The following is a 24,528-nucleotide window of genomic DNA, read 5'->3' as shown; positions in this document are numbered from 1 at the left end:
TTCCGAGGAGTTTCCCAAAACCCAGCGCGGCAGTTCTCAGCCGCGCTAAGATGGCGACTCCCATGCATCGGCTCATAGCTCGGAGACAAGCGTAAGTGAGGGCCCGAGTAGGGCCGCGGGGAGGGCTGGGGGCGGGGAGAAGCACGTCAGCCGGCGGGTGAGCCCGGGCCGGGATGCGGGGCAGGTATCGGATCCTCTGTGTGGACGGGCGGAGGGTGGTCGTTTCTCACTTGTTGCTGCTCCACAAGGGCTCCGCCCGGGTCATAAGTTTGGTGCCCACGGGCTAGTGATTGCGTGGTAGACAACTGCGTAAGGTCCACGGGGCGGGACCTAGGTTGTGGGGTGGGTGTGGGGGGGGGGGTCTGAAGAGAGCCTAGCGTTTGCTTTCCGCACAGGGGACGCCCAGGAATTGGGCACTAAGTGGCGTATGCCCCTTTGACCACCCAGCCGCCCACCCTTCGGGTGGCCAGGGGGAAGCCTGAAGCCCTGATCCGACACCTTCCACTCTCACCGACGTAAACCTTGAGCTCCCTATGCAGTCTCCAACCCAGCTGGCTTTTCCTGCCCCCCTTCCTATCGCCTTCCCTAGGAATAGCCTGACTACAACGCTGATTTTCCTCCCAAGTTATTTTCTCTCTGTCATTCATTCTCTTCCATAAATAATAATTTATTCATTATCTGTCGCTCTCTGCCAGAATTTGGGTATAAAGAAAAAGAGGTGTTCAAGGCAAGAATCCCTGCTTTCAGGAAACTTACATTCCATTGGTAAAGAGTCTATAAACTAAACATTTTAAGTAAATAGAGTTGGTGTTAAGAGCTTTGAAGGAAGTAAGAGGTGATGGAAAGAAAGGCCCAGGTTAGATTGGTTGGCCTGGAAAGACATCTCTGAAGTGGTGGCATTTGAACAGAGATTGGAAGTGTGAGAAAAGAGCCAGTGGTGAGAGGATTTGGGGAAAGAGCATCAGACAGTGACATAATTGCTTTCAGACAGGAAAGAACTTTAGCTTTTTTTTTTTTGAAGAGAGGGAGGGGGAGGGGAGAGAGAATCTTAAACAGGCTACACAGCCAGTTTGGAGCCCAGCATGGGGCTTGATCCCCAACCCTGAGATCATGACCTCAGCCGAAATCGGGGAGTCCTCCACACAACTGACTAAGCCACCTAGGCTTCCCAAGAACTTTAGTTTTTAAGAACTGAAAGTTGGCTATTGTGGCTAATGACCAAGAGAGAGTGGCACAAGAGGTTTGCCATGGACACGTAATGCAGATAGCATCCTACATGCCCCTTTCCTGTAAAGCGTTTTTTTCTACCAACGTGCACACCCGAAAATCTCCATTTTCTCATTCTTTTAGCATTTCATGCTGTTACCATTTGCAAGTCCATAATATATCACTCATAGTCAGCTTGCATATGTGTATGTTTCTTTTTACATTTCTGTTTTTTATTCTTTTTTTGTTGTCTTTCCTTCTCTTCTTTCCATCAGATTCTACCTCTCACACCTGATGAAAAGAGTTCCTTGAGCGTCAGGATAAAGACCTAGGGAGTCAGGGTAGTATGCCTGGTGGAGGAGAAGGCTTGAAAGTCAGACAATTCTGAAGTCAAGAATGGAGTGAATATAATACATAATAGGTGTGCTAAATTATGTCACCAGAGTCCCTAACTCTCAGGTTTGCTCTTTTGGGTGTTAGTTCCACACTTGGATAGGTTAGGTTCATTCCATTGGTCCCAAGATGTTTGTACTATTTTTTGGTCCTTTATATCCTCTCACCTTCAACTTGATGGCATCTCATTTGTGTAGATTGAATCATGTCTAAGGGATTGTGATGCTCTGATTGGCAGATTGCTTTCTTTTACTAGCACAATTGGATGGATCTCTATAAACCGATGATGAGCTAGATAGGTAGGTTAGATAGATAATAAATGCTAGGATGGCAAAACCAAGCAATGTCCACTTAAATATGAAGTGAAAGACTTTTAGCAATCTAAAGAATATTGCTATTTCTCATCTCAGAAGTATCAGAAAGTTCAACAAACGTTGTGGGTTATTTTTTTTTTTTTTTAAGATTTTATTTATTTATTTATTTATTTATTTGACAGAGAGAGATACAGCAAGAGAGGAAACACAAGCAGGGGGAGTGGGAGAGGGAGAAGCAGGCTTCCCGCAGAGCAGGGAGCCTGATGCCGGGCTCCATCCCAGGACCCTGGGATCATGACCTGAGCTGAAGGCACACACGCTTAACAACTGAGCCACCCAGGGCCCCAGAATTTTACAGTCTTTTAAGTTTATTCTAAGGACACGTTATTTCTTGTGTGATATCTCAAGTCTAATTATTTGGCTATTCTCTAGATGAGAACATCAAAACCACAGCAGAAAGCAAGCCATCTAAAGTTAATTCCCCTCAAAGGTTTCAAAAATATCAATTAAATGGCCATATTTAAGCAAACAGAACACCCCTCTTTTAAACTACACTACTTTAAAGGTTGAGAAGCCAGCCCCCAACTCAGCAGGGGTGTGGGACGCGGGATCCAATCTGTGGCTTCCTGCCTGGCTCCAGAGGGTACAGCAAACTCCTAGGCCTGTGTTCTAGGCTTCTGAGAAGGCATAGGACAAGCAAGGCCTGCCACAGTGCAGGTGTTATCCACTTGAATTACCATCCAGTCATACTTCCCCTGTCTCGGTACTGGTGTTGATCTTCTGGACTTAAAGAGTCAGACTTACGTTTACACTTGTTAATTTCATCTTGTTAGATTTGACACTGAGTTCTAGCTTGTCAAGACATTTTTGGATCCTGATTTGGTCATCCTTTGTATTAGCCCTCCCTCTTAGCTTTGGGTCAGCTGCAGGTTGGATAAAGAGACACATCTGTGTCCTCCAAGTCATTTATAAAATGATGAACAAGTCCAAACTGAGGACCAAGCCCTCAGGCCATCACTGGATACCTCTCTATACATTACGTCAACCCATTAAACAGTAGTCTTTTGTGGGGCACCTGGGTGGCTCAGTTGGTTAAGCAACTGCCTTTGGCTCAGGTCATGATCCCAGGCTCCTGGGATCAAGCTCCGAGTTGGGCTCCCTGTTCAGCAAGAGGCCTGCTTCTCCCTCTCTCTCTGCCTGAAGCTCTCCCTGCTTGTGCTGCCTCTCTCTCTCTCTCTCTCTCTCTGTCAAATAAATAAATAAAATCTTAAAAAACAAACCAAAAAAACAGTAGTCTTTTGTCCAGGATGTTCAACTGATCTACCTAATTGTTCTGTTTTGTTCACATGGATATTCTAAGAGACTTTCCAAGATGCCTTATTGACATACAAATTCCCAAAAGCCAGTAAGAGTATTAATCTAATGATTTGATACTTAGTGATCAGGGCTTTTCTTTCTGAATGGATTTAATAAATCCAGCCAGAATTTTGCCTAGAATGAATGTCAAGTTCACTGCTCTAGTTTGTGGAATCTACCTATCTCCCCACTTTGAAAATCAAAACTGCATGTGCCTACTTCTAGTCTTTCAGCACCACTCCTGCTCGCCAGGGTCTCTCAGATTACCAGCAGCAGTATAGTCAACTCACCTGGAAAATCTCTGGTATGTTGGGGAGCAGTCACTTGGGCCATTGTGACTTAAACACATTCAGAGTGGATAAAAGCACTCCATTACACACCCCTCACTATCTTGAGGTTCAGTTCTACTCTTCTCATTCCGCATATCATTGTGTTTGAGTGAAGATTGAAGCAAAATAAAAATAATCCTGCTTGTACTCTCAGCCTATAATTTAACATTGGTGATGTATTCGCCTAGCACCCCAAATAATGAGCCTATCCCTTTTTTGGTTCTTTGTACTTTATTTTTTTTTAAAGATTTTATTTATTTATTCATGAAAGACAGAGAGAGAGAGAGAGAGAGGCAGAGGGAGAAGCAGGCTCCCAAGGAGCAGGGAGCCCGACGGCAGACTCGATCCCAGGACCCTGGGATCATGACCTGAGCCGAAGGCAGACACTTAACCATCTGAGCCACCCAGGTGCCCTTGGTTCTTTGTACTTTAAATGTAACTAAAACACAAAACAATTTTTGTTGTTCTTGATACTTTTCACAAGCCTCAGCTTATTTTGGTAGGGTATTTATTTATATTAGGCTTAGATATTAATCTTACAGGCCTTTAGCACTCTCCTATATTCCTTAGTTATATGTTCCTTTGAAAAATATCTTTTACAACTTGTTTTATGACTTCACATGCAGTCCATGTTCACTGTAGGCAAGTTAGAGAATACAGCTAACAAAAAATATATTATAACCCTATCCCAAAGATAATCATTTTTACATATTAATGTATAACCTTTCAGGCCATTTTTAATATTTTAAATGGCCTCATAGTGTTCCTTATGGATAAACAATAGCACAATAACTTTTTGTTATTAGAAAATAATGTTAGTGGAAATAACATTTCCTTTGCGGTTGGATAGTTAAGTTTACCTTTTTTTTTCTTTTTTTGAGTATAGTTGACACGTTACGTTAGTTTCAGTTGTACAACATAGTGATTCCAAAAGTTTATACATTATGCTGTGCTCACTTTAAGTGTAGTTTCCATCAGGTTTACTCTTATAAACCATATTGTACTTCCTATAATAAATATACAACTAAATTTTTGCATATATCCATTATTCTGGGTTAAATGTATAGACTTTTTTTAAAACCAGGTTTACTGATATTTAATTTACATTTAGCAAAATTCATTGCACATATTTATTTTTGAGAGAAAGAGAGAGACAGCATGTGTGCACGAGCGGGGGTGGGGGTGGTGCAGAGGGAGAATCTTTTTTTTTTTTTTTTAAGATTTTATTTATCTGAGAAAGAGAGCATGCGAGTGCACAAGCAGGGGAGGGGCAGAGGGAGAGGAAGAAGCAGACTCCCCACTGAGCAGGGAGTCCAGTGTAGGGCTCCATCCCAGGACCTGGAGATCATGACCTGAGCTAAAGTCAGATGCTCAACTGACTGAGCCACCCAGGTGGCCCAGGAAGAGAGAATCTTAAGCAGGCTCCATGCCCATCACAGAGCCTGATGGTGGGGCTCTACCTCATGACCATGAGTTCATGACCTGAGCTAAATCAAGAATTGGATGCTTAACCTACTGAGTCACCCTCTTTTTATTTTTTTTTAAGATTTTTAAATTTTTTTTTTTAAAGATATTATTTATTTGAGAGAGAGAATGAGAGAGAGAGAGCACATGAGAGGGGGGAGGGTCAGAGGGAGAAGCAGACCCCCTGCGGAGCAGGGAGCCCGATGCGGGACTCGATCCTGGGACTCCAGGATCATGACCTGAGCCGAAGGCAGTCGCTTAACCAACTGAGCCACCCAGGCGCCCAAGATTTTTAAATTTTTTAATGATCTCTCCACCCAACATGGGGCTTGAATTTACAATTCCAGGATCAAAAGTTGCATACTCTACCAACTGAGCCAAGGCCCCCGAAATTTATTCTTTTTAATGTATGGTTCTATGAATTCTGACAGATAACCTATAGTCATGTAACCACCACCAAAATCAAGATATAGAACAATTTCAACATGAAAAATTTCTTCACAGGCCTTGTAAGTAAACCCTTTACCCCACCCTCTGAAAGCCACTGATTTTTGTCTGTCCCTGTGATTTTACCTTTTCCAGAATGTTGTATGAGTAGAATCAATGTGTAACCTTTTGAGTCCAGCATCTTTCACTTGGTTAATTTCTTTGAGATCCACTGAAGTTCTTGCATGTATTAAAGGTGCATTCTTCTTTTTTTAATTATTGCTTATAGTATCCCATCGTATGGATATACAAGTTTGTTTATCCATTTGCCATTTGAAGGACATTTTGATTGTTTCCAGTTTGGCGTTATCTTTTTTTTTTTTTATTTGAGAGAGAAACACAGTGAGAGAGGGAACACAAGCAGGGGGAGTGGGAGAGGGAGAAGCAGGCTTCCTGCGGAGCAAAGAGCCGGATGTGGGGCTTGATCCCAGGACCCCGGATCATGACCTGAGCCAAAGGCAGACGCTTAACACCTGAGCCACCCAGGCACCCCAAGTTTGGGGTTATTTTTAATAAAAGTGCTATAAATGTTTACATATAGTTTCGGGTGTTTTGTTTGTTTTGAGAGAGAGAGCTCATACCAGAGCGTGGGGCAGGGCAGAGGGAGAGGGAAAAAGAATCTTAAGCAGACTCCCTGCCCACCTTGAGCCTTATGCAGGCTTAATCTCACAACCCTGAGATCATGACCTGAGCCAAAATCAGGAGTCAGGCTCAGGGGCGCCTGGGTGGCTTAGTCATTAAGCATCTGCCTTTGGCTCAGGTCATGATCCCAGGTTCCTGGGATCGAGCCCTACCTACATCGGGCTCTATGCTAGGCGGGAAACCTGCTTCTCCCTCTCCTATTCCCCCTGCTTTGTGTTCTCTCTCTCGCTGTCTCTCCCTGTCAAATAACTAAATAAAATCTTAAAAAAAAAAAAAAAATAGGGGCGCCTGGGTGGCTCAGCCGTTTAAGCATCTGCCTTCAGTTCAGGTCATGATCCCAGGGTCCTGGGATCGAGCCCCACATCGGGCTCCCTGCTCAAGCAGGAAGCCTGCTTCTCCCTCTCCCACTCCCCCTGCTTGTGTTCCCTCTCGCGCTGTGACTCTCTGTCAAATAAATAATATCTTAAAAAAAAAAAAGTATCTAGTGTTCGTTCTTTTAAAAAAATAAAATAAAGGCTGAGCCACCCGAGGGCCCTGTGTAGTCTTTTGTGTAAACTTAGGTTTTCCTTTTTCTTTTTTTTTTTATTAATTTATTTTTGCAAGAGAGAGAGAGCGCGAGTGAGAGCACAAGCAGAGGGAAGGGGCCGAGGGAGAGGGAGAAACAGGCTCCCCACTGAGCAGGGACCCCAGTGTGGGCCTCAATCCCAGGACCCCAGGATCATGACCTGAGCCAAAGGCAGATGCTTAACAGACTGAGCCACACAGGTGCCCTGAGTTTACCCTTTTCCTTAGGTACATAACCTAAGAGTGGATTGCTTGACCATGTAGTAACTTTTTCAGAAATCTTATTGGAAACTGGCAAACTTCTTCAAAGTTTGTCTTTTTGCACATCGCAATCTAATTGTTCCAGTACCAGTAGTTGAAAAGACATTTTTCTCTACTGAATTTCTTTTGCACCTTTGTCACAAAACAGCTGCCCATGTATGTGTGTGGATTCTATTCTGTTTCATTGATCTGTTTGTTTATGTAAACACCATACTGTCATAACTGTAGCTTTATAATAAGTCTTGAAATCAGGTAATGTGAGTCCTCTAATTTTGTTCTTTTTCACAGTTGTTGCAACTATTTTAGATTATTTGTGTTTTCATCTGCATTTTAGAATCAGGTTATCAATTTCCACAAAAGAAACTGCTGAGATTTCAATTGAGATTGCATTGAATGTATAGATCAGCTTTTGAAGAATGGATACTTGAACAGTCTTAAGTTTTCTGACCCATGAATATGTGTTCGAAAATGTATTCATTTTTTTTAAGGTTTTTAACTTATCTCACCAATGTTTTATAATTCAGTGTAGAGGTGTTGAACAACTTTCATCAGATTTATATCTAAGTATTGTAGTAGTATTTTTTATTTCAATTGTTTTAACTGTTAGTTGCTAGTTTGTAGAAATACAATTGACTTTTGTAAATTGATCTTGTATCCTATGACTTTACTAATTTATTAGTTCTAGTAGCTCTGTTGTAGATTCCTAGGGATTTTCCACATAGATAATCATCATTTTTACTGTCTTGTTTGGTTTTTTTTGGTATGTACATTTTTAAGATTTTTCTTGTAGTTACCAAATGGTGCTTCAGAAAGTTGGTGCAACTTATATTCTTACTAGCAGTTAAGAACATATGCAAAGTGGGGTGCCTAGGTGGAAATAAATAAATCTTAAAAAAAAAAAGAACATATACAAAGTGCCCATTCTTTACCTCCGCCAACAATAGGTCATCAATATAGCAGGCATGTCCTACTATCTTAGGTATCAAAGGTCATGTCATATAAAAAGCCTGTACCATTAGAACACTTCTTTAGACCTTAGCTTAGAATATAGAAATGGAATATTGTGAATAGGGTATCCACATGGTTAGAAAGAAATGCTATAAAGTTATAAATTATAAGTTGGCCTCATTCAGCACTCTCTGTGGAAGATCACTGTTTTTAGGGGTGATTAGTTAATGGTTAGAACATGTCAATCAAGGGCGCCTGCGTGGCTCAGTTGTTAAGCATCTGCCTGAGCCCCACATTGGGCTCCCTGCTCGGTGGGAGGCCTGCTTCTCCCTCTCCCAATCCCCCTGCTTGTGTTCCCTCTCTTGCTGTGTCTCTCTCTGTCAAATAAATAAATTAAAAAAAAAAGAACATGTCAATCATAGATGGGCTTTAGATATTTGTGAATATTCTATTGATAGCAACAGAAAACTCTACAGAGCTGGTGGATAATATTTTTAATAGATGGGATCTTAAGTTGTAAGTTTCTTAATATTGGGCCACCTGGGTGGCTCAGCAGGTTGAGCCTCCAACCCTTGCTTTCAGCTCAGGTCATGAGTATCATGGTGTTGTGGGATCAGTCCCTGCATTGGGCTCCACACTAAGTGCGGAGTCTGCTTGAAGATTCTCTCCTTCTGCCCCTCCCCCACTTGCTCTCATGCTCGCTCTGTCTCTCTCTTTAAAAAAAATAAAATTGATTTTTTTTAAGATTTTATTTATTTATTTGAGAGAGCGAGAATGAGAGAGAGAGAGAGCACATGAGAGGGGGGAGGGTCAGAGGGAGAAGCAGACTCCCTGCTTAGCAGGGAGCCCGATGTGGGACTCGATCCCGGGACTCCAGGATCATGACCTGAGCCGAAGGCAGTCGCCTAACCAACTGAGCCACCCAGGTGCCCAAAAATAAAATTGATTTAAAAAACATTAAGTTTCTTAATATTGGAAAAACAACCTATGAGTTGGAGAAGATTTCATGTCCTTGATTCTGAGAGGCTTCCCAACACTACCAATCATAGTTTCATTGTTAGGAAATATTGTGAAACGCTTTGAAATGGATTTCAAAATAAATATTACTAGGTATCTTAGCTAATCCACTCTTCCTGGCTATGTGACTCTATGAGGGCCTATGCATCATTGTCTTTGAGCTATTTTATAACTCTGTAAGGTATGGAAAACTGATAGAAAAGATTCTTACCCATAAAAACGAGCTACAGATGATTCTTGCAATGTGGCTATTGACTAGTTTTTAACTACCTGTAAATTCATTTCAGCATTCCTGATTGCATATATATGTGTGTTTTTTGAATTGTCTTTTGAACCCGTTACACCGTCTTACTGGTTCCTTTATTAATTAATGATTAGAGAAAACCTTTGACATGTGTTTGCTTTTTAAAGATTTTATTTATTTGACAGAGAGAGACACAGCAAGAGAGGGAACACAAGCAGGGGGAGAGGGAGAGGAAGAATCAGGCTTCCCGCGGAGCAGGGAGCCTGATGCGGGGCTCGAACCCAGGACCCTGGGACTATGACCTGAGCTGAAGGCAGACTCTTAACGACTGAGCCACCCAGGCGCCCCGACATGTGTTTGTTTTATATGTATTTGTATGAGAGTCATGATTTTATGCTTTTACAAGTTATCTTTAATGTTTCTGAATTTATTATTTCTGGGGTGCATTGTACAATTGTGTAATATGTTAAATGGTTCTTTTTGCCTCAAAAGCTACTATTAAGGCCATAGAGTGTTTTATTATTGATGCTCTTAAAAATTTGCTATAGGGCGCCTGGGTCGCTCAGTCAGTTGGGTGTCTGCCTTCAACTCGGGTCGGGATCCCAGGGTCCTGGGATCGAGTCCCACATCAGGCTCCCTGCTCAGCGGGGAGTCTGCTTTTCCTGCTCTGCTACTCCCCCTTCTTGTGCTCTCTCTCTCTCTCTCTCAAATAAATAAATAAAATAAAAATAGAAAATAAATAAAAATTTGCTATGACAGGGGCGCCTGGGTGGCTGAGTTGTTAAGTGTCTGCCTTCGGCTCAGGTCACGATCCCAGGCTCCTGGGATCAAGCCCCACAACAAGCCCCACATTGGGCTCCCTGCTCCGCGGGAAGCCTGCTTCTCCCTCTCCCACTCCCCCTGCTTGTGTTCCCTCTCGCTGTCTCTCTGTCAAAATCTTTAAAAAAAATTTTTTTTTTTTGCTATGACATTACATATTCAGATAGGGTCTGAAATTATAATCATGGCTCTGGCAGCTGCTTGCTGAAATTTAAGAACTATTACTAAGCAAAAAACTGAGTCTTCGTTATTATCTTTTAATACTATATCTACCGACATAGTCTTAGTTCTTTATTTATAACATTCATTCTTCAAATTAGGATTAGTTTAAATTTTGGACATATGCTAAAACTGAATTATTGTCAAGATTACAGAACCTGTCGCACAATGCAGGAATTAACTAATGAAAATCCCACTATAAGCAATATATGTTCTCTTAAAACACTTACTTGCCTATTTCAGCAGTCATTCATTTTACAGACATTTACTGAATACCAATTATGTGTTCACCAGGATAAAAAGGATGACTGCTGTAGATCAGAATTAAGAACCCAGCATCTCATTGTGCAGCCATGTTATGAGAAAATTTAAAGTGCCATGTATCATTATTCCAGACTATTGATTAGCCTAGTATGTAGATTGACAATAATATATACATATCCCAGTCTGTAGAATGGGGATAGTGCTTTCAAACTCACTGGGTTGTTATGGGGATTGGATGTGATTATGCATAACTAATATTTATCTAAATTCCTGGCATTCAGTAAGTATAAGCTGTGGTTATGGTCTCATCTAATTTTCACAATAACCTAGTAAAGTAGGTATTTACTACATCTTTTAGAAGAGAAACGAGGTTCCAAAATAATTTTGCTAAAGAGCCTGTTGCTATGTAGTGAAAGAGATTTGTTAAAACCTTTGTTGTGAAATACATCACACGTACAAAAAAGTTCAAACAACATAACTATGCCACTTAACAAATTCTTATAAAGGGAACGTTCCATGTGACTTCCACCCAGGTCAAGTAATAAAATGCCCAATATACCAGAAGCCCTTAAGGCCCTTGCCAATCATGACCTCCTCCCTCCTTCTCGAAGGTAATCAGTGACCCAGCATTTAATGGTAATTTTTCCCTTGCTTCTCTTTGTGCTTTTACCATCTTACTATGCGCTGGAGTTTAATTTTGCCTGTCTTTGAACTTTATACAGAATCAGACAATTTGGATTCTTTTGAATAATCAGACTTCTTAGATGTAAGATCTATGTAAGTTAAACTGTAAAGTTTGTTCATTTTTATTTTTTTTTTAAGATTTTATTTACTTATTTGACAGAGAGATAGAGAGCAGAGCGGCAGGCAGAGGGAGAGGGAGAAGCAGGCTCTCCACTGAGCAGGGAGCCCGAAACAGGGCTTGATCCCAGGACCCTGGGATCATGACCTGAGCCGAAGGCAGACGCTGAACCACCTGACCCACCCAGGCACCCCAAGTTTGTTCATTTTTAATACTATGAAGTATTTCACTGTATTCTTTACCACAAATTATCCATTCTACCCTATTTCCGGTTTTGAGGATATTACAGATCATGCTGTTACAAACATTCTTATAGTTTTTCCTCTTCCCTTCTTGAATAAGTCACACCTAAAGCCATTAAGTAGTGTAGAACAGGGTAGGCTTTCAAGCAGAGGGTTGACTTGGCATTGGAGTATTGGGGCTGAAGTGGGGTAAGAAGGCATCCACATAGGTGTGTGAAGTGATCTGCAGTGTCAGCAGGCTGTGGAGGGCATCCATTGGAGGGAAGGCCTAGTGTAGGATGTGAGATCCCAAGCAAGGTGAAGAAGGTGTCCACACAGGAGCAATTTAGCATAAGTTGTCACCCTAATGGAGAGAACAATCTACATAGGGGAGGTGGCGTGTAATTTGATATGAGGTGTCAGAGCCTAAGTGGAAAGAGAAATGTGACTCTAAATATCATCAGGGCTCCATCAGTCTGATTTCAGGCTGGGACAGGGAAAGGAGATGAGCCTCAGATTTTTTGTTGTACCAGAAAGCAAGGAAGTGCTCCCAAAATGGAGCCATGTCAAAGGAACACGGAATCCAGCTTAAAAGGATTCCTTTCCACTGACCACATCTAGGACAGTTAAGTACCAAAATAAATCATGGTAATGGATTATAACTCACTGAATAAAATTCACTGACTAAAATAGAAAAATATGAGTTCGTACTGATAGATGAATAAATGAACTAAAAATTTAACGGGCAGGGTATTTATATAATATCAAATACCGACCCACAAAATAGTTATTAATAGTTATATTAGTTTTCACTTAGAGTTGTTTGACAAATCGCCCCAGAACTTAGTGGCTTCTAACAATCAACATTATCTCAGTTTCTGTGGGTCAGGAATTCAGGAGTGACTTAGCTGAGCGTTCTAACTCATGTTCTCCCTTATTTGTCCTGGTCAGGATGTTGCCAGGGGCTGCAGTCATCTGAAGGCTTCACCAGGACTAGAAGATCTTTCTCCAGGATGGCTCTTTCAGAGGGCTGTTGGCAGGAGGCCTCAGTTTCTCACCACATGGGCCTCCCTAGAGGCTGCTTAAGTGTCTGCATGACATGGCAGCTCCATGACTTAATCTTCAAAGTCACACTCCATCACTCTGCTTTATTCTGTTAGAAGAAGCAAGACACTAAGTCTAAGCCACACTCAAGGTGAAGGGAATTAGGGCTCCACCTCTTGAAGTGAAGAGTATCAAAGAATTAATATGAACATTAATTTAAAACCACCACAATTACAAAAGGACAAAAAGTAACTTTACAATGCAAACTCTGGTAGACCCTCCTTAATCAAGGGATCAAAGTGCATATCAGCAATAAAAAGACGAATTGCAGTCTTGTGTCATGTGGTAGGAATACAGTGAGAAGGACAGCACATTTCTATTACATTCCTGCCAAAGATGCATGGCCTGTATCTAATCATATAGAGATATCAGATATGGTAGTTGACCTCCAAGATGACCCCCAATTATCCTTGCCTCCTGGTATTCACACTCTTGTGTAGTCTCCTCCCACATTATACTAATGTTGGTCTGAGCAATAGAATACAGCAAAAGGGATGGTATGTCATTTCCAAGATTAGGTTATAAAAGACTGTGATTTCTTTCTTAAGTTGTCTTGGTCACTCCCTCTGGGGAAAGCCATGTTGTGAGCAGCCCTGTGAAGAGGTCAAGAGAAAGGGAACTGAAGCTTCCTACTGAGAGCCCCCTGAGTGAGCTTGAAAGCAACTCAAATTGAAGCATGTTCTATGAAATAACTGGCCTGTAACCTTCAAAATTGCCAAGGTCATAAAAAACACACGACTAAGAAACTCATTAGACAAAAGGAAACTAAAGAAACATGACAGATGCAACAGAATGCTGAACTAGATTTTGCTATAAAGAACATTATTGGGACATTTGATGAAATAAATGGGGTCTGAAGGTTAAATAGTAGGAATATATCTATATTGATTTCTTGATTTTGATGGTTACATTGTTATGTAGGAAAATATCCTAATTTATAGAAAATATACAACAAAATATTGTGAGTTGATGAGTCATCAGGTTGGCAACTTATAAACGGTTCAGGAAAAGTAGTTCTTTGAACTATACTTACAAATTTTCTATAAGATTACGATTATTTCAAAAATTTCAAGAGCTACATAAAGGAGAACAATATTCTTACACATATTATCTGGTATAGCTATGCATTGATTCTGTTTTTTATTTTTATTTTTTTTTGAGAATGCACACCCGATGGGGGTGGCGGTTGGGGAGGGGAAGAGAGAGAGGGAGAGAGCTAATCCTAGGCTCCACACCCAGTTCGCCCAGTTCGCCCAGTTCAGAGCTCACTGGGAGGCTCCATCTCACACCCCTGAGATCATGACCTGAGCTGAAATCAAGAGTCACACACTTAACCAATTAAGCCACCCAGATAGCACTGCATTGATTTCTATTGTATAAATACCTACAAGTGGAATTGCTGAATCAAAGAGTGTGCATTTCTTCAACTACAGTAAATTTTTTTCAAGATGGTTGTACCAGTTTGAGTTCATCCCCACTATGGATGTGTCTTCTCTTGCTTTATATTCTTGCTAACATTTGCTATTGCCAGTTTTTAATTTCAGTCTTTCTGGTATGTGATAGGTAGTACCTTCAGGGTTTTTTGTTTGATTTTGTTTTTTTAAAAATTTATTTATTTGAGAGAGAGAGAGAGAGCAGTCATGCAAGAGTGGGAGGGGCAGAGGGAGAGGGAGAGAGATTCTCAAGCAAACTACGCAATGAGCTCAGAGACTGACTCAGGACTTGATCTCATGACTCAGATCACAATCTGAGCCAAAACCAAGACTTGGATGCTTAGCTGACTGAGCCACCCAAATGCCCCTCTTCAGGGGTTTTAATATGCTTTTCTTTGATTAGTAAAAAACAACTTTTTATATATTTAGTGTTAACTTGTGTTTCCCAGGCCCATTTTTGTCCAGTCTTTACATTTTCCATTTTGTCTTATTTTTTTATGATCCATCATTTTCTTATTGATTTGTACTATCTTCTCCAACCTCTTGGCTTCCCTTCTTACTCTCTTCATAGTGTATTTTGATGAACAGCAGTTTGTTTGTTTGTTTGTTTCTTTCTTTCTTTCTTTCTTTCCTTTTTTCTTTTTCTTTCTTTTTCTTTCTTTCTTTCTTTTTCTCTTTGAGAGAGAGAGAGAATCCTAAGCAGGCTCCATGCCAAGTGCAGAGCCTGACACAGGGCTCAATCTCAAAACCCTGAGATCATGGCCTGAGCTGAAATCAAGAGCCAGATACTTAACCAACTGAACTACCCAGGTGCCTTGATAAAAATAAATTCTTAATTTTAGCATAGTTTAACTTAATAGTCTTTTTCTTTATGATTATTAGTGTTTTGTTTTTTAAGAATTCTTACGTCAAATATGTCACTTTTTTCTTTTTTTAAGATTTTATTTTTAAGCAATCTGTACACCCAGTGTCGGGCTCAAACCCACAACTCTGAGATCAAGAGTCACATGCTCCACCCACTGAACCAGCCAGGGGCCCCTGTCACTTTTTTTTTTAAGTTTATTTATTTTTAAGTGATGTCTACACCCAACATGGGGCTGAAACTCAGAACCTCAAGATCATGCTCTTCCAGACTGAGTTCAGCCAGGTACCCCATCATGTCACTTTTTTTTATACCACCTTCTAAAACATTTATTACTTGAGCAGTCTGTAATCGATGTTTGCATATGGTGGAGAGTAGAGGTTTTCTTTTTTTAATTAAGATTTATTTATTTACTTGAGAGAGAGACAGTACGAGCAGGGGGAGGGGCAGAAGGAGAGAGAGAATCCTCAAGCCGACTCTCCACTGAATGCGGAGCCCAGTGCAGGGTTCGACCCTGAGATCATGACCTGAGCAGAAACCAAGAGCCGGACACTCAACCAAGCCACCCAGGTGCCTCAAGAGTAGAGTTTAAGTCTCATTTTTTCCATATGCATAATCAGTTGTCCCTGCACCATTAATAATATGTCCTTTCCCCCACCAGTCTCTGGTGCCATAGTTGTCATAAATCAAGTGTTCTTATATACATTAGTCTATTTCTGTACATTCTGTTCTGTTCATTGGTTTGTGTATCCTTGCTCCAATTTCACATTCTTAATTGTTATAGCTTTACCATAGGTCAGTGTCTTTTAATCCAGGGCTTCCCCACTTGTTCCTTTACAAGGGTATTTTGGCTATTCTTGGCCTTTTGAATTTCCATATACATTTTAGAATAACTTCGTCAACAGAATACACAAAAACTTGTTTGGATTTTGATTGGCATTGCTTTGAATCTATAGATCAGTTTGTGGAGAATGGACATTTTTACATTATTGAGTTTTCCACTCTATGAACATGGTATATTTTTCTCTGTGGCTACATACTTAGGTGTTTAATTTCTTTGAGTAGTTTATATTGTGCATAGAAGTCTTGTATGTATTTTCTTTGGTGTCTTTGTAGGTAGTTGATATTTTTCAGGAAATTATAAATATCACCTTTTAAAATTTCATTTTAAATGTTCTCATTATATAGAAATTCTATTGATTTTTATGTGTTTACCTTACATCTAATACAGAGGTCAGCAAACAGTCATTTACTGAATCCTACTTGCTGATTGTCCTTGTGGGCTTGCCAGTTAAGGATGTTAATTACATGTGTATATATGATCAGTTTGATGATAGGAAACATGAACTTTAACCTCACATGAGTGGAATGTTATCTTCTACAAAAGAATTTCATCCTTTAAATCTCTCTTATGTGAAATATTTTTGTTAATAAAATATCTGTGGAATTGTGTTTTCTCTCTTGTCGTGTCAGTACCTACATAATATCCTCATTTTTGCCTCCTGATCAGCAAAGCCTGAAACTTTTACTATCTGATTTACAAAGTTTGCCCTCCCCAATCTAAAATCTTGCTGAACTTACGAATTCTAATTTTTTCAAAATATTTTTGTCTGTAGATTATTTTGGATTTGCCAGGTACATAATAAGTCATCAGTGAGGAATGACCATTTTGCTTTTTCCTTTCCAGTTGTTTCATCTGTTTGTCTTTACTTGCTGCATCTGAATCTAATTTCAGGGATGGAGGGATTGAGATTTTTCTTAGTCTCCTAGATGACTAAAAACTGGGCTGTATTCCGTATACAGTTGGTTTATTCTTAGGGTATAACTCTTCAGAGACCTACATACTTTGTCTCCCTAGCTTGTTGTAAGTGAGGGTTACCCTGTTGAGTTGGCAAACACTCCCAGAGCAAGAATTGACTTAAATGCAGAACTGACTACTCTTGATTTCCATTTTCTTCCATATCTTGGCTTGGTTGTTCTTCACTCCATTGTTAGTTCTTTGATGCCTCAAGCAGATTCTTAAAAATGTTTTGACTGTTTTTTCTATTTCTGAGATGAGGAATTGGTCTTAGTTACCTAGTCTGCCATTACTGGAATGGAATTAAGGAATGAAGATTTGAACTCAGTTCGGTCTAACTCCCAAGGTCCGTGCTCTTGACTACTTACTATATTGCCTTGTGACTAAATCTAACATAGTAAACAATTGAAAGTGTAAAATTATGTTTATTTTTGACCTAAAAATGTTCATGTTGTTTATGCCTTTCAGGGTAGAAAATGTCAAGTCAAAATTTTGAGGCCTGTATTCTTTTTTTTTTTTCTTTTTGCTCTGTAGTGAAGCAAACAAACAGCATGTAAGATGTCAGAAATGCTTGGAATTTGGACATTGGACTTATGAATGCACAGGAAAAAGAAAATACCTACATAGGCCTTCAAGAACAGCAGAACTAAAGAAAGCTTTAAAAGAAAAAGAAAACAGATTATTATTATTACAACAAAGGTATGTTGACCTCTGGTATCCAAAGGAGTATTTTTTATCGATAGACTTTATTAAGCAACTAAAGGTATCATGGTGGTTATCCAGATTCCAATTATAATATTAGCTAATGTTTAATGAGTGCTTCCCATGTGCCAGGCACTGTATTAAGCTCTTTACAAGTATTAGCTTATTTAACCATCACCTCTGTACCATTAAGGTAGGTATTATTCTCCCCATTTTACATGTGAAGAAACTGGAGCCTGGAGAAGTTGAGTTACTTGTCAGTGTCAGTAAGCGGAAAGATTAGGTGTTGAACCAGCCAGTCCATGCTCTTAATCACTTTGCTTTGTTGACTCAGCTGCCAGTGAAATGGCAGCAGAATACTACGAGGTAGATGATATGAGCTGTCAGTCGTAAAGATAAAATGGCCAGTTATTTTACCAGCAAAATGAGTTTATTGGGGAATAGAGGAATTGCAATCCAGGACAAGCAGACTATGGCAAACCGTAGCCAAGCCCGGAGAACAAAGGACAGGAGCTTGCTTTTATCGAGGGAAAGAGGAAATTGGGAAGGGCTGTTTTAAAGAAAAGTGGGAGGAGAGTGAGCGTTCAGGCTTCTCATTGGATGACTGGGGCAGTTGCTGTTGTGAGGCAAGAAGAAAATTTTCCTTCCTCCTGCTGGGATAGTCAAGTAAGCTTCTTCCTGTTGAGGAACAAGGTACTGGTCTCTGTGGGGGGGTCTGCAGTTGATGATGAGTGGTAGTGCGTGGGAGCTCCCCCTGCAGGGTTTCCCAAGTCCATTTTAGATGCAGTTCCCTTTATTTTCTCAGAGCTGATAGGGAAAGATATCCGAGATAAGTATCCAAGATACTTAGACTATAAACAAGGTAGAGAACAGTATATATAATATGCTATCGTTTATCTTAAAAAAGAAGAAAAGGGGGCGCCTGGGTGGCTCCGTCGTTAAGCGTCTGCCTTCAGCTCAGGTCATGATCCCCAGGGTCCTGGGATCGAGCCCCGCATCGGGCTCTCCGCTCAGCAGGGAGCCTGCTTCTCCCTCTCCCACTCCCCCCGCTTGTGTTCCCTCCCCCCAACTTGTGTTCCCTCTCTCACCATGTCTCTCTCTGTCAATAAATAAATAAAATCTTTAGAAAAAATTAAAAAAGAAAAAGAAAAGGAATAATGGAATTTTTTTGGAAACAGAAATGATCCATAATAGTGGCTCCTTTCTAGGAGAACTGGGTCGGAGAGTAACTGGAAATTTGTTATTTACTCTTTTGTGTCCTTTGAATAAAGCCTTTTTTTTTTTAAGATTTTATTTATTTGTCCGAGGGAGAGAGAGAGAGAGAGAGAGAGCACAGGCAGGGGGAGGGAGAAGCAGGCTCCCTGCTCAGCAGGGAGCCTGATGTGGCACTTGATCCCAGGACCCTGGGATTATGACCTGAGCCGAAGGCAGATGCTTAACTGACTGAGCCACCCAGGCATCCCTTGAATAAAGCTTTTAAAATTGCTATGAATTAGGTAAGTAAGCATGTTTGAGAAACTGCAAGAGGAAGGTGCCCAGTGTACTCAGTGCTACAGATCAGAAGCAGCATCTTCATCAGAACGTTAGCTGTATAATAGTGTCTGAAACACGGGAACTTGCAAGACGGTGGTCTCCCAATTAGTGGACGTGACGATTCTTCAAAGGTTATGTAGGAATAGATAGGTAATCAATTTTAAGTCATCAGTGTTCATATATATAATTTTTCAAAAAATAATTTGTATGAGAACTTGCCTGCTCATTCTCCTCTTCTACTTCCCCTTTCCTCATGTGTAGAAACCTAGACATTTTTCAAAATACTGGTGTTTGTACTAAGAAAGTGGATATCTCTAATTATTGGAAGCAAATTCTTTTGTACTTTTTTTTTCCCCAGCAAAATTGAAGAAGGACCTAATTGGGCTACCAATTTAAAAGTATTTTTTAGGGGCAACGGGGTGGGGTGGCTCAGTCAGCTAAGCATCTGGCTCTTGATTTCAGCTCAGGTCATGATTTCAGAGTCATGATATTGAGCCCTGCATTGGGCTCCATACTGAGTGTAGAGCCTGCTTAAGATTCTCTCTCTTCCTCTCCCTCTGCCCCTCCTCCCCCTGCTCAAAACAATAATAATAATAATTAAAAATAAAAATAAATAAAAGTATATTTTAATGATACATCTTTGTGACTTGTGGACCACATCATTGGAGATATTCAAACAGTGACGTTGCTACAACAAAACTCTGTTCCGATCTACCTATTTAGGTTAAGAAGGCTTCTTAGGTTAAATCTATAAAAATTAAATACAGGAATTGAATTAATGCTGAACCTTGTCGCAACCTAGCAGTAAGATCCAGGGATGCATAAACTAGAAAAACAATCGATGTCTTTAAGAGATGCATTTCTAATAAATTTACTTTGATGTGTAATCATTATTAAAATTTGTACTGTATTTCTATATTGTTTTATTTTAAAGATTTTATTTATTTGTTAGAGAGGGTGGGAGAGGGTGAGAGCACACAAGCAGGGGGAGTGGGAGAGGGAGAAGCAGGCTTCCCGCGGAGCAGGGAGCCCAATGTGGGGCTCGATCCCAGGACTCTGGGATCATGACCTGAGCCGAAGGCAGACACTTAACCGACTGAGGCACCCAGGTATCCCTGTATATTGTTTTAATCAGTTGTATAGTAATATTGGTAATGGTGACTCGATTCAGAAGGTTTTTTTAGAGAGGGAGTGGGAGAGAGGGGGAGGGAGGGGCAGGTTATAACAAGAAATACTGGGCTCTGTACATGTCACGAAAGACAAGGTGTTTCTCCAATGGAAGACGCTCTGGGGGCTAACTAAAGGGCTGGTCTGAGCTGAGTGTGCATAATCACTCTATTAACAGGAACTTTTTTCCCCCTCATGTTTATCAGCATTGGAGAAACTAATACAGAGAGGAAGACCAAGAAAAAAAGGTATGTGTGGCTTTAGGAGTTTTATATGGCTAATAAATAATAACTAGTGGGAGGGATGGGAAGAGTGATTTAAAATAATAGTGATAAAGTTTGGATCTGAAGTCTCTTGTTTGTAATTCATGATTAAGTATCATCCTTATTTCCTGATATGTTCCTCTCTTTACCTGACTGGAACATACTACCTTCATTTCTCCTTTTTCTCCAACTTTCCAGAGGCTTTATACCTGGAAATAGTAAATAATTTCTCTTAAAAATCTCTCTTATTGTATTAGAATGGGAACTATTATTAGACTGGTAAAAAAAAAATTGTTGAGCAGCTCTACCTGGTTCAAAGTAAAGATTATGAAACATTTACCATGCTACCTGAGGTTTAAGTAAACCCAGTTGTTACACTGCAACTTTATTGTAACATTATTCATTCTGGAGCATAATAGAGTAGGAACGCTTAACTCCGTCCAAGAGAGTTAGATTGCGAAAGTAGAAGACGTTGTGGTTGCCGCAGGATTTCTCCAGTTACGCAGTCCCCCGCGTGCACAGCTTCAGCATGTGCATGTGGGTTGCCCGTACAGTTGCTTTTGACCGTTCTGTTCAATGTCAGCTTCCTGTGCGTATCACTAACTCCTCGCTGTCTAATAGGTCGAAGAGTGTAACCAGTTCCAGTAGCGACAGCAGTGACAGTTCAGCCAGTGATTCCTCATCCGACAGTGAAGACACATCTACCTCGTCCTCCTCAGAGGACAGTGACACTGACGAAAGCTCCTCCAGTTCATCATCTTCAACCTCCTCCACAAGCTCCTCCTCGTCCTCCGATTCAGACTCCGATTCCAGTTCTTCCAGTGGCGGCAGCACCAGCACAGGGAGCAGCTCTGAGGACGAGCCACCAAAGAAGAAGAGAAAGAAATAGAATTGCCCCTCGCTATTGGACTGCTGGGCTGCGGACATTAATGTGATTCTCGAAAGGGAATTTACAGTATGTTAAGGCCAAATAGATTAACCGGTCAAAATTTCTGGAGTTCAAAAGTTTCTAAGTGTTTTACATCTTAAGAGCATAAAGAGTATTAATAATGGGTTATATATATATGTATGTATATATAAAAGACTTTTTATTTTAAGGGTAAATCTTGTTTTTCTTTTTTATCTTTAATATATATCTCTAAAACTTAAAGCTGAATCCAGTAAATCTGTTTTTGGGATGAAACTTATCTTTTCTCCCTGTGAAATAAATGCCATACTTTGTTATTTGTTAGTGCTATGTATCAGACATGTTTTCAGGATAATGCATCAGAATATCTGGCAGTGAATTTCTAATGCTTTTGGCTGTGCGTTATTATATAAGATTTAATACATTGTTACTACACAATTAGGAGCGTTCCTCTTAATAACTGTGCCCTATTTTTATGTTTATGTTCAAAAAGTTATTCTGACTTCTTGTCCTAAAAGAAAAGCTCAAGGAACCTATTAATATCTTCATACCTTTTGGATGGTACAAATGTCAAGTTATTGTGTTATATTATTCATTTTCTTCTGGTTCTTAGAGTTACTCTTTTTTTTTTTTTTTTTTTTTCAAGTAGGCTCCACACCCAGCATGGAGCCCACTGCAGGGCTTGAACTCGCAACCCTGAGATCAAGACCTGAGCTGAGATCAAGAGTCGGATGCTTAACTGAATAAGGCACCCAGGTGTCCTGTAAAGTTACTCTTTTCTGAGGAAAATTAATCTGGAGGAACCTAAAAAGGAACAAAAATTCTGAAACTACTTAGGAGTCTAATCTCTTGGTGCCTTTTGATAAATGCTATGTGTCAGAAAAGAGTCATTTAAAAAAGCCTAACTTAAGGTAAAAGTGATACAAATATCTTTGTGTGTTATTACGCTATAAAAGGTAGGAGAGGAAAAGAAAGTTAGGAAGAGAGGTAATTTTAATAGAAAATTAGGGTGATGTTGGTTGCCTTTTATTAAGCTTTTCTAAGCTTTCATAAAGATTGCCTTTTATCATTTTTGCAATTGTGGTATGATGATTTTTATGGCAGCTGGTCATATATGACACTACTGCGTAAATATAAATAAGTTGGATTAATCTGGCGTGTTTACATAGCATATACACAGTTGAAATGTAGCATGAAAGATTAAAGAGAAATACTGCACAATGTTTCTTAAAAGTAAAATTCTCTGCTATAGTGAACTTCTTCAGTTTCGCATGACATCATTTTGTGATGTCTTTTAAGCTTTTTGGAAAGAGGTATCATTTGTAGAAAAATCTTGATTTGGGCTAAATATGGGTTTTTAAAACTATGAATGTTGTCTTTTTTATATTTTTATGAGAAAGTAGTAGAAAATTGCTTTTGAAAAAATGGGCTTCTATTTAAATGTTGAAATATATGTAATAAATATTGTAAGCTTGAGGAGCCTGTAATTCCTTGTATGTTTTATAGAATCATCTGCTTTCAGTGATTGTAAATAAACTGTCAAAACATCATTTCCAGAGGCTCCGTACAGAACATATCAATTGACGGGTAGATTTAATAAATATTTAGGACACATTTTACAACATTGGTCATCTCCGTAAGGACTTTTTTGAGCAGTTAAAAAACCTGGAAGAGAAACGTGTACATAGGTAGCAACACTTGCAATTAAATAAAACTCATCATTTGTGCTCACGAGCTTAAGCATCTATTATCTCTTTGCTGTTTTAATACGAGTTCTTACTCCTTTTAAGGGTAAGGACATTTAAGCAAATTCTAATTATTTTTACTATTCTCTTACAAGGTGTTCCTGGAGAAGTGCAGGAGGTAGGAATTCTTTTCTAGTCACACAGTTCAGTCATAACAGAATCAATGGCAAAGTAGAGTCTAATTTCCACAGAGTTTTTCCCTGTCCTGCCAAAAAGCAAAAATGTGGAAGTTGAGTCCCCGGCAAATGTATTAAATGTCTTATTTCTCGGGCGCCTGGGTGGCTCAGTTGGTTGAGCGACTGCCTTCGGCTCAGGTCGTGATCCTGGAGTCCCGGGATCGAGTTCCGCATTGGGCTCCCTGCTCAGCAGGGAGTCTGCTTCTCCCTCTGACCCTCTTCCCTCTCGTGCTCTCTGTCTCTCACTCTCTCTCTCTCAAATAAATAAATAAAATCTTTAAAAATAATAATAAATGTCTTATTTCTCAACCACAAGCATATCAAGAAAAGTCATTAGATCACAGGTTTTCATTTCAAAATATTTCATTAGTACTTTATCCTGGAATTAAAATATGGTTATAGGCCACACGTTAGCCCTGGTAATGGAAAAAAAGTACAAAGAAGGTATACTTCATAGTTTTATTTATTCTTTTAACTTTCTATTTTGAACCGATTGTAGGCTTACAGAAAAATTGCAGAAATGTGACTGTTTCCATATATACCTCAACCAGCTTCTCCTTATGTTAGCATCTTCCATAACCCTAGTTCACCAGTTTACCCATTTATGTCCTTTTTCTGTTCCAGAATATTACCCAGAAAACACAGTTACTTGTAAGTCTGCTCCTGTCAATAACAGTTCCTTAGTCTTTCCTTGTCTCTCATGCCCGTATCACTTTGAAAGAGTGTTAATCAGTTGTTTTGTTTGATGTCCCTCAATTAGGGTTTATTTGGTGTTTCCTTGTGATTGAACTGAGGTCATATTTTCTGGAAGAATATGACAACAATGAAGCTGTGTCCTCCATCCACGCTATCATAGGATTCCTTATGTCAGTGTGTCTTATATATTATTGGTTATGTTGACCTTGATTACTTGCTTAAGGTGGTTTCTGTCATTTTTAAAGTTCCCTTTTTACTTAATAGGTACTTTAGGGGAGATGCTTTGAGACTATGCAAATTGTTGCTGCATACTCACCCACTAGTTTTAGTGGGTCTCGTCTACAGTTATTACTGTGATGTTTTGCAAGTGGTGATTTTCTTTTTTTTTATAAATATTATTATTTTATTTTATTTTATTTATTTGACAGAGAGAGCACAGCAGGGGGAGGGGCAGAGGGAGAGGGAGAAGCAGACTCCCTGCTGAGCACAGAGCCCACCACAGGGCTTGATCTTAAGATACTGAGAATACAACCTGAGTCAAAATCAAGAGTTGGCCGCTTAACTGACTGAGCCCCCCAGGGCTTAAAATCTTT

General features: G+C 39.9%; 1 protein-coding gene across 1 annotated transcript; it reads left to right on the top strand.

Annotated features, from left to right (window-relative positions):
* Positions 1-23,052, top strand: ZCCHC10 (zinc finger CCHC-type containing 10). The gene is made up of 4 exons (XM_025860975.2): positions 1-91; positions 17,281-17,445; positions 20,355-20,396; positions 21,033-23,052. The coding sequence occupies exons 1-4, from the start codon at positions 51-53 to the stop codon at positions 21,298-21,300; spliced, it is 516 nt and encodes a 171-aa protein (XP_025716760.1). The 5' UTR covers positions 1-50; the 3' UTR covers positions 21,301-23,052.
* Positions 23,053-24,528: the final 1,476 nt, after the last annotated feature.

Source organism: Callorhinus ursinus, unplaced genomic scaffold, assembly GCF_003265705.2.
Source record: "Callorhinus ursinus isolate GAN/ISIS: 27379988/994484 unplaced genomic scaffold, GSC_fseal_2.0 scaffold30, whole genome shotgun sequence".
NCBI classification, from domain to species: domain Eukaryota; kingdom Metazoa; phylum Chordata; class Mammalia; order Carnivora; family Otariidae; genus Callorhinus; species Callorhinus ursinus.
This window is presented reverse-complemented; position numbering and strand designations above follow the sequence as displayed.